The sequence below is a fragment of the Salvelinus fontinalis genome, chromosome 5, assembly GCF_029448725.1.
Source record: "Salvelinus fontinalis isolate EN_2023a chromosome 5, ASM2944872v1, whole genome shotgun sequence".
Classification (NCBI taxonomy): domain Eukaryota; kingdom Metazoa; phylum Chordata; class Actinopteri; order Salmoniformes; family Salmonidae; genus Salvelinus; species Salvelinus fontinalis.
In genome coordinates this window covers 30504100-30520684 of record NC_074669.1, presented here as the reverse complement: position 1 = coordinate 30520684, position 16585 = coordinate 30504100, and the positions used below count along the sequence as shown (strand labels likewise).

Here is a 16585-nt window from a genome sequence, read left to right as displayed (position 1 = left end):
AACAAATGTGACAAGTTATTGCTTAATGCATTTGTTGGTTACGATAATGCAATCTTCTATTTCAATTTGTAAGTGTAAGACATGCACGGTAGAGCAATATGCTGCTCAGGAGTCAGTAAAATAAGACAACCCATGCTTTAGTCACCCTGGGGACACCAACAATGTTTGTTGCCGAGAGAAACAGTTGATATTCCAAGGCTAACAATGCCATGGGCAGGGGGGTTGGGGGAACGGTAGCCTGATCTCTAGTCACTGTAACGTGTGGTAGTATAAGTGCCTGGGCTTCATGCATTGTTGCATCATTACACTTCAGCCTACTGAATACTGTAATGTAGAAGCTGACAGGCTAGAGAGGGCAGGTTGAGCTGTAATGTTTCAACTGATAGATACGTTACTAGGCTAGAGAGGACAGGGTTACATCACAGTCATATTCCTCTTTATGTCTGGCACTTGAGAGTTCTAAACGCAGTCTCAAGCATTGTTTCTATTTGCAAAGTCCCTACCATTGTCTGCCTTGTGTGCCATTAGAATAACATTGGATGGTTGAGGAGGGGTTAGAAAAACAAGAATGCTACGAAGGCTGTCTGAGAGAAACTCTCATAGAATCACTGGAATTCATTCATTCATTAATGAAGAAGGCTCAGAACGAACAAAGCGTTAGCGAGTCTTCCTTCAGAGCACAAACAGCGTTACTCAGAAGACAAAAGAAAACCTGAAAGGGTTCTGGGATGCTCTCAAGACTCACTGTTTCCACACGGTCTAAAGTCAAGATATCACAAGCAGTGAGAGGTTGAAAAGATTCAACAAGACAACATCTCATGATAACAATGTGAGTAAACAGCAGAGAGAGATCAGATATGTCACAGAGTCTGGCACTGCTGATGGATCACAACAGGATGGATCATTACCTAGCTAAAATCTGTTTAGGTTAGGAGGCGATAGATATACGAGTGAACAAACGGAACACTTAGTTCAAGCAGGGATTTAATTAATTGAATGTGTCACAGCATTGTTTCCTTAACATCCTCAGTTTACAAATTGATAATGTGGGCCTATTGCCTACAGGACTTGTCTCTGGAAAGTACCTCTGCAAAGCTATACTACTACAGGACGATTTAGGAGCAATACCAGAAAGCAAAGCTGGTTGAAATGATGTGATTACAAACAGTTTACAGCCAGTTCTAGTGTCATTTCAACTTTGCCCGATGACCTTTTGAGCTGCGGCTAGTTGGGGGAAATGGTAAGGATAACTGGTTGATCTCTGGTCATACAAAACAGCACTTTTCTCTCTGGTGCATCTCAGGTGAAGGTATCCACAGAAAGAGAATTAGAGAATCATCTACAATATACTGTATCTCTATGGCGAATCTTCATTGAGCAAGCTTTTTAGTCCAGGACCAGGCTTAATCTGGACCTAGGAAACCAGCCCCCATAGTCTAGGAAACCAGCCCCTATAGTCTATGAAAAATTCCTCCCCAAGCTATACAAAAACAGGCAGAATGTTCTCTGTGGAGGTAATACCATGGTGCTTCTGACTGTCTGCGTGGGATGATGTAATTTCAACCATCTTTCCCCACTGGGATGATTTCCATTGGCTAGTTACATTGTAATCATAGCTGGTACATCTGTAGTGAAACAGCACTGCACACTTCTCTCTGCACACTTGTCTCTGGTGTACCCAAGGTCAGACTGACCATCTGCATTTCGGGCAAATGCTAGAAGGGCTAGTCCATTTTTAACCTAGTGGGTCTGTCTAACTTGGGTTTGTTGTGTAAAATGATCACTATCTGGCTAATTATGGGGGCCTCAATGAAAAAAAATGGGCCAGTGTGTTAGAAATGCCAGAACCGATTTCTGGTCCCAGTCTGCCATTGGGTGTACACAGAAATAGTATAAGAATACTATGCATATACAGCATATACCTATGGAAGTATCATAGATATGATTGTGTTACTCACTGTCTGCATGGGATGGTGATGGCAGGGCCAGACAGCCCAGGAGCAGGATAAGCACGGCCCCCCTGGCGAGGGGATATTCTGCCCGCCGGTGGTGCGGCGCCATAGTCCAGGTTTTGGCACTCCTCTCGCCTCTGTTCTCCTACCGACACTCCCACTCCGCTCGATGGCTAGGAGCTCACACAATCATAGTGACAGCTGGGAAAGGAGACAGAAGAGAGATGGGGTTAGTATTGCATGTTCATTTTGTTATTTAGCAGAAAGTCTTATCCATAGAGAGTTACAATCTGTGCATTCAACTAAATACGTAGCACAACCAACCACATAGCACAGCCATTGCAAGTCAAATCAATCACAGTCATTGCAAGTAATATATATCACTGTAAAATAGTCCAAATGGCCACTACTTGTGCTACACAGATCTCAGTCTTACCGTTGGTTCAAAATGATCCAATAGAGCAGACTAAAATAGGACTACATACGTAGATAGGTAAACATAATGTAGACAACACAGACATTAAATGGTTCCTACAATATGTAGAATGGGGCCCCGGGGAACCTAGATACAAACACCCACACAGCAGATACACTCTGGGGACCACCGGTGACACGCCCGTAAGGGAGAGACTTTGTGTGTGTGTGTTTTCCAAAACATTAACACATTGGAGGAACACATGGTTGTTGGGTCCGCCAGAAATCGTCACACACCCACCCACACACAAACACACACACATTCGCTAGTCATCTTCAGCATAATTACTGTTGAGCACCTGCCTCTCACAAAAAGGCACCACGCTTATGCAAGCCATTTATGTCATTTTCTTCACATTTCTCTCAGATAGACAGAGCCAAACATTAAGTACAAGGCTGCTGCACTGCCAAGACTGCCATAGGTACAGTCAATCTCTGTTTGAAACCTGTCCAAGGCAGAGGCGGTCGGGAAGGTTTAACCCTTAACAATGACTTGGTAATGTTGTTCTTCATTCACACAATAGTCTGAATGATTGGATTAATAATACAATAATAGAAATAGAGGAGAGTGACAAAAAGGGATTTGACAGAACGTAATCCTTTACATTTAACTTGAATAACTGAATTAGCTGAATATTGAATAGCAAATCCACTGTGTCATTTCAATGAGCTAGCTTTGCTCAAACTTCTAAACGTTGGTTTAGTGGACTTCCCCCCCCCCACACACCGTTCCTCCAATCTAATAGGGAATACGATACCATTTGGAACGTAATCTATGGGAAGATCTCAATTGCAAACTTCTGGTGTCCTCTCTCCTCGTCTCCTTCTCAAAACCCATTGGAGGAGAAGATCAGAGGAGAGGGCCCTCTGACCTCCTCCAATGGGTTTTGAGGAGGAGCTGAAGGGAGGAGAGAAGGTGCGAGGAGTATGCAATTGAAATCTTCACTTAATCGTTTTGGCGCCACTGCTATGCCAGTCCCATACAGCAGTTCTTAATGTCTCCACATTTAAACAGTGGTGAACGGAAAGGACTACCGCCTCGGTAGTATGAAGGGTTATTCCAGGCTCATTACAAGCCTGTATTTCTCTTAAAAGTAGTGCACAAATTTGTTTACATCCCTGTTAGTGAGCATTTCTCCTTTGCCAAGATAATCTATCCTCCTGACAGGTGTGGCATATCAAGAAGCTGATTGAACAGCATGATCATTACACAGGAGCTGGGGACAATAAAAACCCACTCTAAAATGTGCAGTTTGTCACACAACACAATGCCACAGATGTCTCAAGTTTTTAGGGAGCATGCATTTGGCATGCTGACTGTAGGAATGTCCAGCAGAGCTGTTGCCAGATAATTGAATGTTAATATATCTACCGTAAGCCTGCCTCCAATGTTGTTTCAGAGAATTTGGCAGTATGCTGATGTCAACTTTGTGAACAGAGTGCCACATGGTGGCGATGGGGTTACGGTATAGGCAGGCATAAGCTACGGACAACGAACACAATTACATTTTATCAATATACGGTGACGAGATCCTGAGGCCCATTGTCGTGCAATTCATCTGCCATCATCACCTCATGTTTCAGCATGATAATGCACAGCACCATGGCGCAAGGATCTGTACACAATTCCTGGAAGCTGGAATTGTGTACTATTTCCCATTTCTTCCATGGCCTGCATGCTCACCAGACATGTCACCCATTGAGCATGTTTGGGATGCTCTTAATCGATTTTGTACTACAGCGTGTTCCAGTTTATGCCAATATCTAGCAACATCGCACAGCCACTGAAGAGTGGGACAACATTCCACAGGCCACAATCAACAGCCTGATCAACTCCATGCGAAGGAGATGTGTCGCGCTGCGTGAGGCAAATGGTGGTCACACCAGATACTGACTGGTTTTCTGATCCACGCCACGACCTTTTTTTTATTAAGGCATCTGTGACCAACAGATGCATATCTGTATTCCCAGAAATGTGAAATCCATAGATTCGGTCCTTCAATTGACTGATTTCATTACTCAGTCAAATATTAGAAATTGTTGCATGTTACATTTATATTTATGTTTAGTATGAATACAGAATGAAAACATGTTGCCCTCAAAAGTGGGTGTGTGCTTTGGATGAATGCTGCCATTCATGGAGATACAGCCAGTGGGAGGTGAAAGTGATGTCACTCCCAAGCCATTATTTTGAAGAAAGTGTTGTCATCTTTGCGGAAGACGTATAATTGAATTGAGGAGGTTGACATTGCGTAGACCTACATCATCCACTTGCAACCTGACTAACTGCACATCATTTGACTTCTAAACTTCATAATGAACATGTTAATGAAAAGACAAAAAGGCAAAAAACTAGATGTTGACTTGCATGTGAGCGTCTCGCTCTCTCCTCTTAGCATGCAGGCAAAAACTTCAATTAAAAGAACAAACAAATCTTTCAAACTTAAAAACAAGACGGTTTTCAAGAATTGCGACGTGCCGTTTGCTCAGTTGCTCTGTCTTCCTGTGCCTTCATCTCAAAGAGATTGGTTGAAAGCATCTCACGGCATCAACAGCATCTGCAGCACTCGCTGTCCAAAATCATCTCTCTCTCTCGAAACAAGATGGTGCCACTGCATGAGACCTCCTCGCTGAGACAGCTAGCTAGAGAGTCATCACTTTCATCAGAGCTTTCACATCTGAGACTTCTAACTTCATTGATTCAATAACAAACAGACTCATGAAACATACATTGCCTGACTGCGCCTTATTGGGAGATTATCAGCCTCCCTTGAGGCTTCAACAAACACATTTAAAAACACATGACATGAAGATCAGAATTGTTGCGCCCTAATGAACACATCCCAGGTTTAGAGAACCATCTTTATGGTGTTGAAACAAAGTAGTGATGTTCGTCAGTGACAATTAGAGAGAAACAAGCACACTCACCCACACATACAAGCCATAAACTCTAATTGTAAATGACTGGGTGATGAGTTGTTGGTTTGGTGTTTGTGTATAAGTGTATAAAACTGTGAAAAAGAAGTCATTCTCTGTTCTATACAGTACCATCAGTAAGGCCATGGTATAGCATCGTGTGTAGGAGGCTACTTTAAAAAAATCACTAATGTTACAGGCAGTCTGACCTGTGAACTATGAAGTGATGCATCTACATTATGTATTCTTAGATCATATGGTGCGTGTACGCTATTTCCAGACAACATGTTGTTTGAGTGCATTAAAGTATTTCAGGGAAATGATAGCCACACACACACACACACACACACACACACACACACACACACACACACACACACACACACACACACACACACACACACACACACACACACACACACACACACACACACACACAGAGAGAGCCTCAACCAGACTGGACTGCTCTAAAACCCACTCATCCATCCACCAGCAACTTGTTTTATTGTTGCTAGCTTGATCTGTAATCTTGTTTAATCCCCATATTGCAAATTGACTGCTTCATATCTGATAGTGTTACCATTTCAAACCGTTTGTTAATTAGAAATCTCTACTGTAGGCCCATAGAGTGGATCTGTCTACTGCTGAAATGCTGAAAAGAAAAGTAGCCTAGTACTCTATAAATGTATCAGTGCTTTATATTTCAATACATCATACTTAAGCCAGCACTTTGATACACACTATATCTGATTATGACAGCGTTGCCATTTCATATCCTTAACTGAAATACAGTATATATCTGGGCCATTCATTTATGTAAATGAAATACCTCGGAGATAACACAGGTTGGGTGATATCTGGAGAAGTGGTCCTTTATGTAAATAGCTTGTTTAATCCTGTCAATATTATTTGACAGAGTACCATTGCTCTTCATTCATTCATTCATTCATTCATTCATTCAAATCCCTTAAAGTGAAGGTTTATCCCAATATAATTGTTTTATTTATATTGGCTTAATAGAGTAGATGTCCATGCAGTTTGGGCTACACATTAATATATACATTTCCACTATGGAAAGGTGTGAATCTCCCAAAAAGGCACTTTGGTTGTTTTTCTCTAGGATGCCTGTCACGGATCCCTCTGGAACATTCATTGCGCACGCCTGGCCGCTATTACCACTGATTGTATTTGTATACATGTGCCCTTCGTTCACCATGGTGCTGTCGATTATTGTTAGAATGTCCGTTGGCCGTGTGAGTACCTGTGCCTTGTTATTTTGGCTTTCGTGCCATTGTAGAGCGCAGATGAATACGGGTCTCATCCTGTGTGATAATCATTGTGCGCCAATGTTATTTCGAGGTACTCCTCGCTCTTTTGTTTGGGTTTCAACCCCAAATCAATTTTTTATTTTTTTATTTGGCGCTCTATATTTTCCCTGGCTATTGGCCAGGTGGGACGCTACCGTCCCGCTATCCCAGAGAGGTAAGAAGACCCCCTAAATGACATTTATTCAACTTGAAATTTGATGACTTTTCCTAGAGTGACCCCAACATTAGAAAAAGTGAAACATCGCCTTTGTTCATATTTCCATGAAAGCTGTACACCAGCAGGGTACAAAGATTGTCTTATAAAATGTTATAAAATCATTTGTAAACCACAAACGCACAGACACACACACAAAAAGACACACAGAGAAATTGAGATTATGTGTGCTACTGATTGAACTCAGCCAGCAGCTCCTGAAGAGGAAGATCAGCATGGTTGGCACAGTTAGAAAGAACAAGCCTGAGCTCCCCCATGCACTCCTCGCAACAAGGGGGAGAGAGACCTTCTCATCAAAGTTTGCCTTCACCCCACCACCACTCTAGTTTCTTACCTCCCAAAGAGGAACAAGAATGTGGACCTCTTGAGCACACTGCACAAAACAGCTGAGACCAGTGATCGGGAGGACAGGAAGCCAGCCATCATCCTGGACTACAACCACAACAAAGGAGGTGTAGACAACCTGGACAAGGTGATTGGAACTTACAACTGCAGGAGGATGAAAGCCCGCTGGCCCCTGGTCATCTTCCATAACGTCATTGATGTGTCCTCATACAATGCCTTCGTGATATGGAACAAGATCAACCCTACCTGGATGCCTGATAAGCGGAACAAAAGGAGGGTATTCCTGGAGCAGCTGGGAAAGGCACTTGTAACCCCACACATTCAAAGAAGGGAGCGCCTCCCCTGCACAGCAGCCTCTATAACGCTTGTGAAAGCTGTTCAGGGGGCTGAATCTAATCTTGATCCACCTGAGGCTGCAGCTGGGGCAGGCAAGAGAAGGACATGCCAATTCTGCCCCCCCAAAGAAGGACTGTAAAACAAATACTATGTGCTGCACATGTGAGAAATACATCTGCAAAGTCCATGTACACACACTTGCATACTGTCCTACATGTGCTAATTAGAGTTGATTGTTTTATGTTCTTCATGTTTTTGTTTTGTATCTATTATCTTATTTTATTATCATTTATTGTTGTTGTTTATACACCTTGTGGGTGGGGGCAATGGTTTAAAAAAATGGGAGAAGACTCGTATTTGGTAGTTGAATTCCTCATTGTACAGTATATAAGAACATATCACTATGTTGCCAAAAAAGTTCAAGACTATTATTGATTCCCTTCATAAAATGCATTCAAAACTACTTCCTGCACATTTCTGCTACTTTCTTACGCTATACAAGTGTGATCTCTTCCTAAAAAAAATATGTTTACACCTATGCAGTACCTGTAGCAATAATATGAATAATAATAATCAATTATGACAGGTATGTTATAACAAAAATGAGTGGTGTCCACTGATTAAATGCAGTCTTTCTGCATTGTGAAGAGGGAAAACCCAGATATTAAACATTTGTGTTGAATGACAGGTTGTTTCTTGATGCAAAATAGATTGTGGGTTTAAAATTTAATTAAGCTGCTTTATTTTAGGGGTTTAGTGAAGGCAGGTCATTTTTTACCCTTAGAACAAAGGGAGTATACAGAATGTTAAGACTACATAAGGGTTAAAACGATTCTATATGTTAGCTTAGTAGAACCCCAAATAGCAAAATTATCCTTGGTTTGACCATTATAAAACAACCCCCCCACAGAAAGGTACTCTACACAAATGCCCTGTGTCTATTTCAGATCGCTGATCTGTGTATCTATCATATTCAATTAGGTCAAATAAGAGGTCAAATGAAGTCCAAATAATGAGCTTCAAATTTGCAACACCCTGCAACTACTTAGAGCATCACACACAGTGCCCAAAAATAGTAAACACAACTGAAGACTACAAATACCCTGCTTCTATGTCAGATCACTGAGTTTCCCTATTCCTTAAAACACCCCATAACTACTACTTAGAGGATCACACACAGTATCAGTCAAACACTACTAGAGACTGAAGCTAAACTAACTCTTGTGAGTTTTCTGCCTGCTTTGTTGTTTTGTCTCAATGACACCCTGTGACGACTGGTGGTTCGAGAGAGCCCAAAGTCAAGCGTGTTTACAGCTGAATGCTCTTTGGGGGGGGACTGATATCTTTTCCCAGCAGATGGTACAGGGTTGGGAGGATGTGACTCCCCTAGGGAGAATCTCTCTCTCTCTCTCGCTCTTTCTCTCTGGAGGACAAACCATCTCTAAAGAGGTTAAAGTCTCATCCTCCACAGCACAGAGAAAGGAGGATGATTTAGTGAAATGCTAGGCTATCTGAGATCCCACAGTAGCTCGATTAGCATGGTACATCTTACATTCCTGTACAGTCTACTGATACTCCACTTACTTACGTCATTGAACCCCATTTAGCAGTGAACATATCAACAGTAATAACGTCAGAGACACTGTGGGAGGTGAAAGACAAATCAGGGGGGGGGGGGGGAGTCTAATTCCCCACAGCACAGAGAAAGGAGGATGATTCAGTGAAGACCTTCACCCACTAAGCAGTTACAGTCCTACGACGTCTTTTGGACGTCTTTTTTTGGTCCTCACCGGACCAGCTGTCTTTTTGTGTGTAGTCCAAGGATGTTGATTCTTGGTCCGGTCCGGACCCAATCTGAACCGATCATAATGTCTATTTGGCCCAAACATACACGTCTATGTTTGGTTCAGATTTAGTCCCAAGGATGTTTATAGATCGGCAAGTAAGGGTGCTCTCGAGCGGCTAGATGTCCTTTACCATTCGGCCATCAGATTTGCCACCAATGCTCCTTATAGGACACATCACTGCACTCTATACTCTTCTGTAAACTGGTCATCTCTGCATACCCGTCACAAGACCCACTGGTTGATGCTTATTTATAAAACCCTTTTAGGCCTCACTCCCCCCATCTGAGATACCTACTGCAACCCTCATCCTCCACATACAATATCAGTTCTGCCAGTCACATTCTGTTAAAGGTCCCCAATGCACACATTCTTTTCAGTTCGCTGCAACTAGCGACTGGAATGAGCTACAACAAACACTCTTATCTCAACCTCTTCATTCAAAGACTCAGTAATGGACAGTCTTACTGACAGTTGTAGCTGCTTTGCGTGATGTATTGTTGTCTCTACCTTCTTGTCCTTTGTGCCGTTGTCTGTGCCCAATAATGTTTGTACCGTTTGCTACCATGCTGTGTTGTCATGTGTTGCTGCCATGCTATGTTGTTGTCTTAGGTATCACTTTATGTAGTGTTGCGTTGTCTCTCTTGCCGTGATGTGTTTTGTTCTATATTTTAATTAAATGTTTTATTTATTTTAAATTCCAGCCCCCATCCCCGCAGGAGGCCTTTTGCTTTTTGGTAGGCCGTCATAGTAAATAAGAATTTGTTCTTAACTGGCTTGTCTAGTTAAATAAAAGTTCAATAAAAACGTATGCTTGTTTGGGGCCAGAGCTCATTAGAATAATACCCAGCATGCTTTGAAAGTGTTTGTGTTTACATTTTGATCATTCAGCAGACGCTGTTATCCAGATTGACTGACAGTCAGTGCATTCAACTAAGGTAGATAAACAACAACATATCACAGTCATAGCAAGAAAATAAAAAAATCTGTAACCGCTACTGAGAATGTTGTTGTAGTTGAAGTGGTCAGTTTGTTTATTCTGTAGATTGGATTAATTTTAACATAATTTCTCACAGTTTGAAAGCTTTTGAAAAAGACAGATGGGAGGACTAATAAATATTCTGTTGTATTCTTCAATTGGCTCTTCTATCCTTTATTGTTGTTATCTACTGCAAACTTAATTGAGAATGTATGTGCAGTTGAAATGTGTCCGTAGAATCAATGACAAAAAATACATATTTTTAAAGTCTGTAAATTATGTCTTTTTATGTCTGGAAAATGTGTATTTTCAACATCCCTATAAGGGTAATTTTGCTTACTGGGCAGTATCTCAGATTTCATTTATTTATTTTAAGCCTTACTTTACCAGGTAAATTGACAGAAAACATTCTCATTTACAGCAACGACCTGGGGAATAGTTACAGGGGGTACTAATACATTTAGCGGGGTGCTCCTACATGGTCTACTGGCTGTCTACTGCAGTGAAACCCCATTTAGCAGTGGAGAGTTCTAAGCAGGTGTGGGAGGGTTCTTTTTATTGTGATTAGTCACCCACATCTCAGTCTGGTGTCATTTACATTGTGCTAATTGGAATGTTTTGTTTTATAGAGATTATAGAGAGACATATGTAGGCTTAACTTTAATGAATGACAGTGTGGCAAACACACACAGCAAATTGGCCAGTGTTGATTTCTGTGTAACATTTCTAGTGTTTATTAAAGAGTGATATTCACTCTGTAAGAGTGAAATTAACACTCTGTGGTGTAAAATAACCCCCAGTGTTGGTGTTAATAACAAGAGTTACTGTTACTGTTTAGGATTGTTTTAATATGTGTTTTTGCATGTACATTATGCTATACAAAGATAAATAACATACATTTTAGTTAGTTAGATTTATTCCACCTGTTACTGAAATGGTTGTTCCAGTGTAAATGATTTCGGTAGTATTCTCATCAATATTCCTAAGCCTGATAGTAATTTTGAATGCAGGTTGCGGGTGAATAAAATTTCAACTGTTGGATATCTTAACTCTGGCTGGATTCCAATAGGAATTACAGCACACTTTGCAAGCCAGCATAATGCGACCTGCAGTCCTGATGTGGCCTGTAAACCAGGAGTTTAAACCTAGGCCATCCAAGTAAGGCTTAATTATTCAAGTATTGAATTGTCTTAGATCCTGACAAACAGTTGTTTTGCTGACGTTGCTTCCAGAGACAGTTTGGAACTCGGTGGTGAGCGTTGCAACCGAGGACACACAATGTTTAAGCTCTACGCACTTCAGCACTCGGAGGTCCGTTCTGTGTGCTTGTGTGGCCTACTACTTTGTGGCTGAGCCGTTGTTGCTCCTAGGCGTTGCCACTTCATAATAACAGCACTTACAGTTGACCGGGGCAGCTCTAGCAGGGCAGAAATGTGACGAATTGACTTGTTGCAAAGGTGTTATCCTATGATGGTTCCAGGTTGAAAGTCACTGAGCTCTTCACTTAGACTATTCAACTGCCGGAGATTACGGAGTGCGATATGAATAAGGTGATGAATAAGCTGCCCATAGTAAACTGCCTGCTACTCAGTCCCAGAAGCTAAGATATGCATATTATTAGATTAGATTTGGATGGAAAACACTCCGAAGTTTCCAAAACTGTTTGAATGATGTCTGTGAGTATAACAGAACTCATATGGCAGGCAAAAACCTGAGAAAAAAATTCACCCAGGAAGTGGAAAATCTGAGGTTTGTAGGTTTTCAAGTCTTTGCCTATCCAATATACAGTGTCTATGGGGTCATTTTGCACTTCCTAAGGCTTCCACTAGATGTCAACAGTCATTAGAACCTTGTTTCAGGCTTCTACTGTGAAGGGGGTGAGAATAAGAGCTGTTTGACAAAGGGGTCTGGCAGAAGGCCATGAGTTCAGTCAGGTGCGCGCCCCTGAGAGATAGCTGCGTTCCCTTTAATTTCTAAAGACAATGGAATTCTCCGGTTGAAACATTATTGAAGATTTATGATAAAAACATCCTAAAGATTGATTCTATACATCGTTTGACATGTTTCTACGAACTGTAACGCAACTTTTTGACATTTCGTCTGGCCTGCGCCTCGTGAATTTGGATTTGTGAACTAAATGCGCGAACAAAAAGGAGGTATTTGGACATAAATTATGGACTTTATCGAACAAAACAAACATTTATTGTGGAACTGGGATTCCTGGGAGTGCATTCTGATGAAGATCATCAAAGGTAAGTGAATATTTATAATGCTATTTCTGACTTCTGTTGACTCCACAACATGACAGGCATCTGTATGGCTTGTTTTGGTCTCTGAGCGCTGTACTCAGATTATTGCATGGTGTGCTTTTTCCGTAAAGCTTTTTTGAAATCTGACACAGGGGTTGCATTAATGAGAAGTTTATATATAATTCCATGCATAACACTTGTATCTTGTATTAATGTTTATTATGAGTATTTCTGTAAATTGATGTGGCTCTCTGCAAAATCACCGGATGTTTTGGAAGCAAAACATTACTGAACATGACGTGCCAATGTAAACTGAGATTTTTCGATAAAAATTTGAACTTTATCGAACAAAACATACATGTATTGTGTAACATGAAGTCCTATGAGTGTCATCTGATGAAGATCGTCAATGGTTAGTGATTAATTTTATCTCTAACTCTCTATTTTTGCTTTTTGTGAATCCTCTCTTTGGCTGGAAAAATGGGTGTGTTTTTCTGTAACTAGATGCTGACCTAACATAATCATGCCATGGTATCCTTTCGTCATAAAGCCTTTTTGAAATTGGACACTGTGGTGGGAACAAGTTTAACGTTAAAATGGTGTATAATACTTGTATGTTTGAGGAATTTTAATTATGAGATTTCTGTTGTTTGAATTTGGCGCCCTCCACTTTCACTGGCTGTTGTCATATCGATCCCGTTAACGGGATTTCAGCTGTAAGAAGTTTTTAAGCAATGTTTTTTTTTCTGGCCACTCTTCCCAGCTCTGTGGAGTGTACGGCTTAAAGTGGTCCTATCGACAGATACTCCAATCTTCGCTGTGGAGCTTTGCAGCTCCTTCAGGGCGGCCCTCTCTTGGCAGGTTTGTTGTGGTGCCATATTCTTTCCATTTTTTAATAATGGATTTAATGGTGCTCCGTGGGATGTTCAAAGTTTGATATTTTTTTATAACCCAACCCTGATCTGTACTTCTCCACAACTTTATTCCTGACCTGTTTGGACAGCTCCTTGGTCTTCACAGTGCGTGCCACTTGCTTGGTGGTGCCCCTTGCTTAGTGATGTTGCAGACTCTGGGGCCTTTCAAAACAGGTGTAAATATACCCAGATCATGTGACACTTAGATTGCACACAGGTGGACTTTATTCAACTAATTATGTGACTTCTGAAGGTAATTGGTTGCACCAGATATTATTTAGGGGCTTCGTAGCAAAGAGGGTGAATACATATGCATGCACCACTTTTTTAGAATTTTTTGAATCATGTTATTTTTTTCATTTCACTTCACCAATTTGGACTATTTTGTGTATGTCCATTACATGAAATCCAAATAAAAATATGTTTTATTTACAGGTTGTAATGCAACACAATAGGACAAACACAAAGGGGATGAATACTTTCGCAAGCCACTGTAAAAGACCGTAAGTACACAAAATAAAGAAACCACACATATTTAGCAATGGAGCACGTTCTGATTGACCAGTAAGGTGACAAGCCTCGACACACCCATAACTTGTATATTCATCAAAACCCAGCCTTAAGGTGCCACCGCCTGCTACTGTGCCCATAATTTTGGTTTGTGAAGGTAGCAATAATATTTCTTACACTAATTACAGCCCTAAGCCCCATTCTCAAAGATACAGCGAGATCTCTGGAAATAGAATAGTGCAATAATATACATCGCTTTTCACACCACAGATAAAGTGTGAGGAAAAAGAAGTTTACTTTCAGTAAAGTATGGAGCAGGGAGCTGGGGCCACTGTGGTGTGACTGTTGCTGCCTTGCTTTGCAGAGGGACCAGTAGGAATCAGGCCCAGTTAAGCACTTCTTCTCTACACCACAGTGGCTAATTACTAGAGCATAGAGACGCAGAGAGACAGTGGGAATGTATCCCAAATGGCACCCCATTTCCATATGTAGTGCAATGCTTTTGACCAGAGCTCCATTGGCCCTTGTCAAAAGTAGTGCACTATGTAGGGAATATGGATCCATTTGGGACTCACACTGAAAGAGCATGCCCCCGAGTTCCCTTGAAATATTATGGGAGCGAGCAGACGAGTCTTGGAGGACATGCTATCACAACACATTGCACTGCCAAGCCCAGCCTGAGACTGAGCCTCAGCTGTCATAAAATATTTATGAAATAACTTTGCCCCCAGTACAAAGTATTGACACACAAGTTAATGGTGTGATTACACTAATAAGGCTGAAGCAGGGAGGAGGATAGAGGGAGGGGAGAGAGGGACAGTGACAGGGAGAGTGGTAATGAGAGAGTCATGGGAGGGAGAAAGGGAAGGAGGGATGGAGGGGATCTGGAATGTTGCAGGATGGAGTGGCAGAGAGAGAAGTGGGAATGAGAGAGTGGCAAGAGAGAGGTAAGGAAGACGGGAGGAAGGGAGGGAAGGAAGGAGAGAGGGACATAAGTTAGTGTGAACTAGTCATAGGAAGGAGGGCTGGAGGGAGAGAGGGATGAAGGGAGGGAAAGAGGGAGGCTCAGTGGGGATTCATTAACGTGATCCAGACTACATGCCATAGCTTCAGGAAAGCAGTCTTAGTCTATGCCCCAAATGCCACCCTATTGCCTATCACTATATAAGGTATAGGGTGGCATTTGGGCTGTAGCCTGGGTCCATGTCCGAGATCCTCTGGCTGGTATCATTACGACGACTGTCACGGCCAGTTGCATGGCCGTTTTGATCTCTTCCTCTCATACTGTCCAGCTGAGCAGTGCAAAAGTGGATCAGTATCTGCCTTAACAGTGTCTTCTGATCGCTTTCACACTGCCCCGGTCCTAAAAAAATCAGGACTAAGAGTCTGGACAGACAGAGGGGTGGGGGATAGAGTCAGTATCTCTTTTGAGATCCCAGCCCTGGTTGGTGTATCAACAGGGAGAGGGGGAGAGAGCCAGGCCAAGTCTGCATGTACTAGGGCCAGGCTTTGTGGTCTCGTGGTCTTTTGAGGTAATAGATTCAGCAGCGGTCACACTAATGTAGGCCTGACTGTGAATCTAATGTGTTTCAATGGAGCTCAATGTGTGTGGTCAGGTGAAAGTAATTAATCGGGTCACTGTTTGAAACTTCTGTTGTGTTGCAATCTCAGAGCATTATGTAGGTCTACAAATCCACTGAAAATGTAAATTGTATACACTTCTATGCAAATTAAGCAGGACAGTATGGGTATGAAAGATGAAGTTGCCTCCGTGTATTTGATTACATGCTAATGTTGATGCAGCTTCTCTGTGAGCTGCTGTAAGGGAGGATAGTCTACATTTTAATAGACATTTCAGATGTTCTTTTTGTATGCCTTAATAACCCCTAAACATTCGGTGGGTGGAGAATAATTCCTTAAAGTCAGATATATGTATAAAAAAGATTGGAGACAATGGGGTTAAAGACTGAGTAAAGTAGCTCTTGGGTGAGTCATATCAGACAAATTATACACTGAGAAATGCACATAGAGCAAGCTTGCAAAGCTTGAATTCTTCCAAATCACTACACAATGGTGAGAAATATATGTACAGTATGTTGAATACTCTAAGCCAAGACTACAGAAAAACGACATTAAGACATGATGGCTGGTAACAATTCACACACATTTCCACACCTCTTAACCACAGATGCTGAAGCAAGCGGGTTTCTTTCCCTTGAACATGTACAAAAAGCTTGTGAAGTTGTCTGAGCACTCCACAAGTGAAGCATGATTTATAGTGTGACATAGGCTACATCCCAAATGGGACCCTATTCCCTTTATAGTGCACTACTTTTGACCAGAGACATATTGGTCCTGGTCAAAAGTAGTCCACGACAGTATATAGGGAATATAGTGCCATTTGGGAAGCAACCACAGACTAAGTAAATGAACAAATGAGTGACCCATCGCTTCCAGCAGCCTCAAAACGCTACATTGTTTTCATTTTGATAGTTGCAGGCAGCATTGCTGAGTAGTTATATAC

At 41.7% G+C, this 16585-nt stretch overlaps 1 protein-coding gene across 12 annotated transcripts in view; it reads right to left on the bottom strand.

Moving 5' to 3' along the window:
• Window positions 1-16585, bottom strand: part of ptprfa (protein tyrosine phosphatase receptor type Fa) — a gene marked incomplete in the record, with an annotated part of 430527 nt that overhangs the window by 278593 nt on the left and 135349 nt on the right. For all 12 annotated transcript variants that reach the window (XM_055923142.1, XM_055923138.1, XM_055923140.1 and 9 more), the window contains 1 exon segment: window positions 1959-2153. In XM_055923142.1, coding sequence (XP_055779117.1) covers window positions 1959-2061 — 103 coding nt within the window.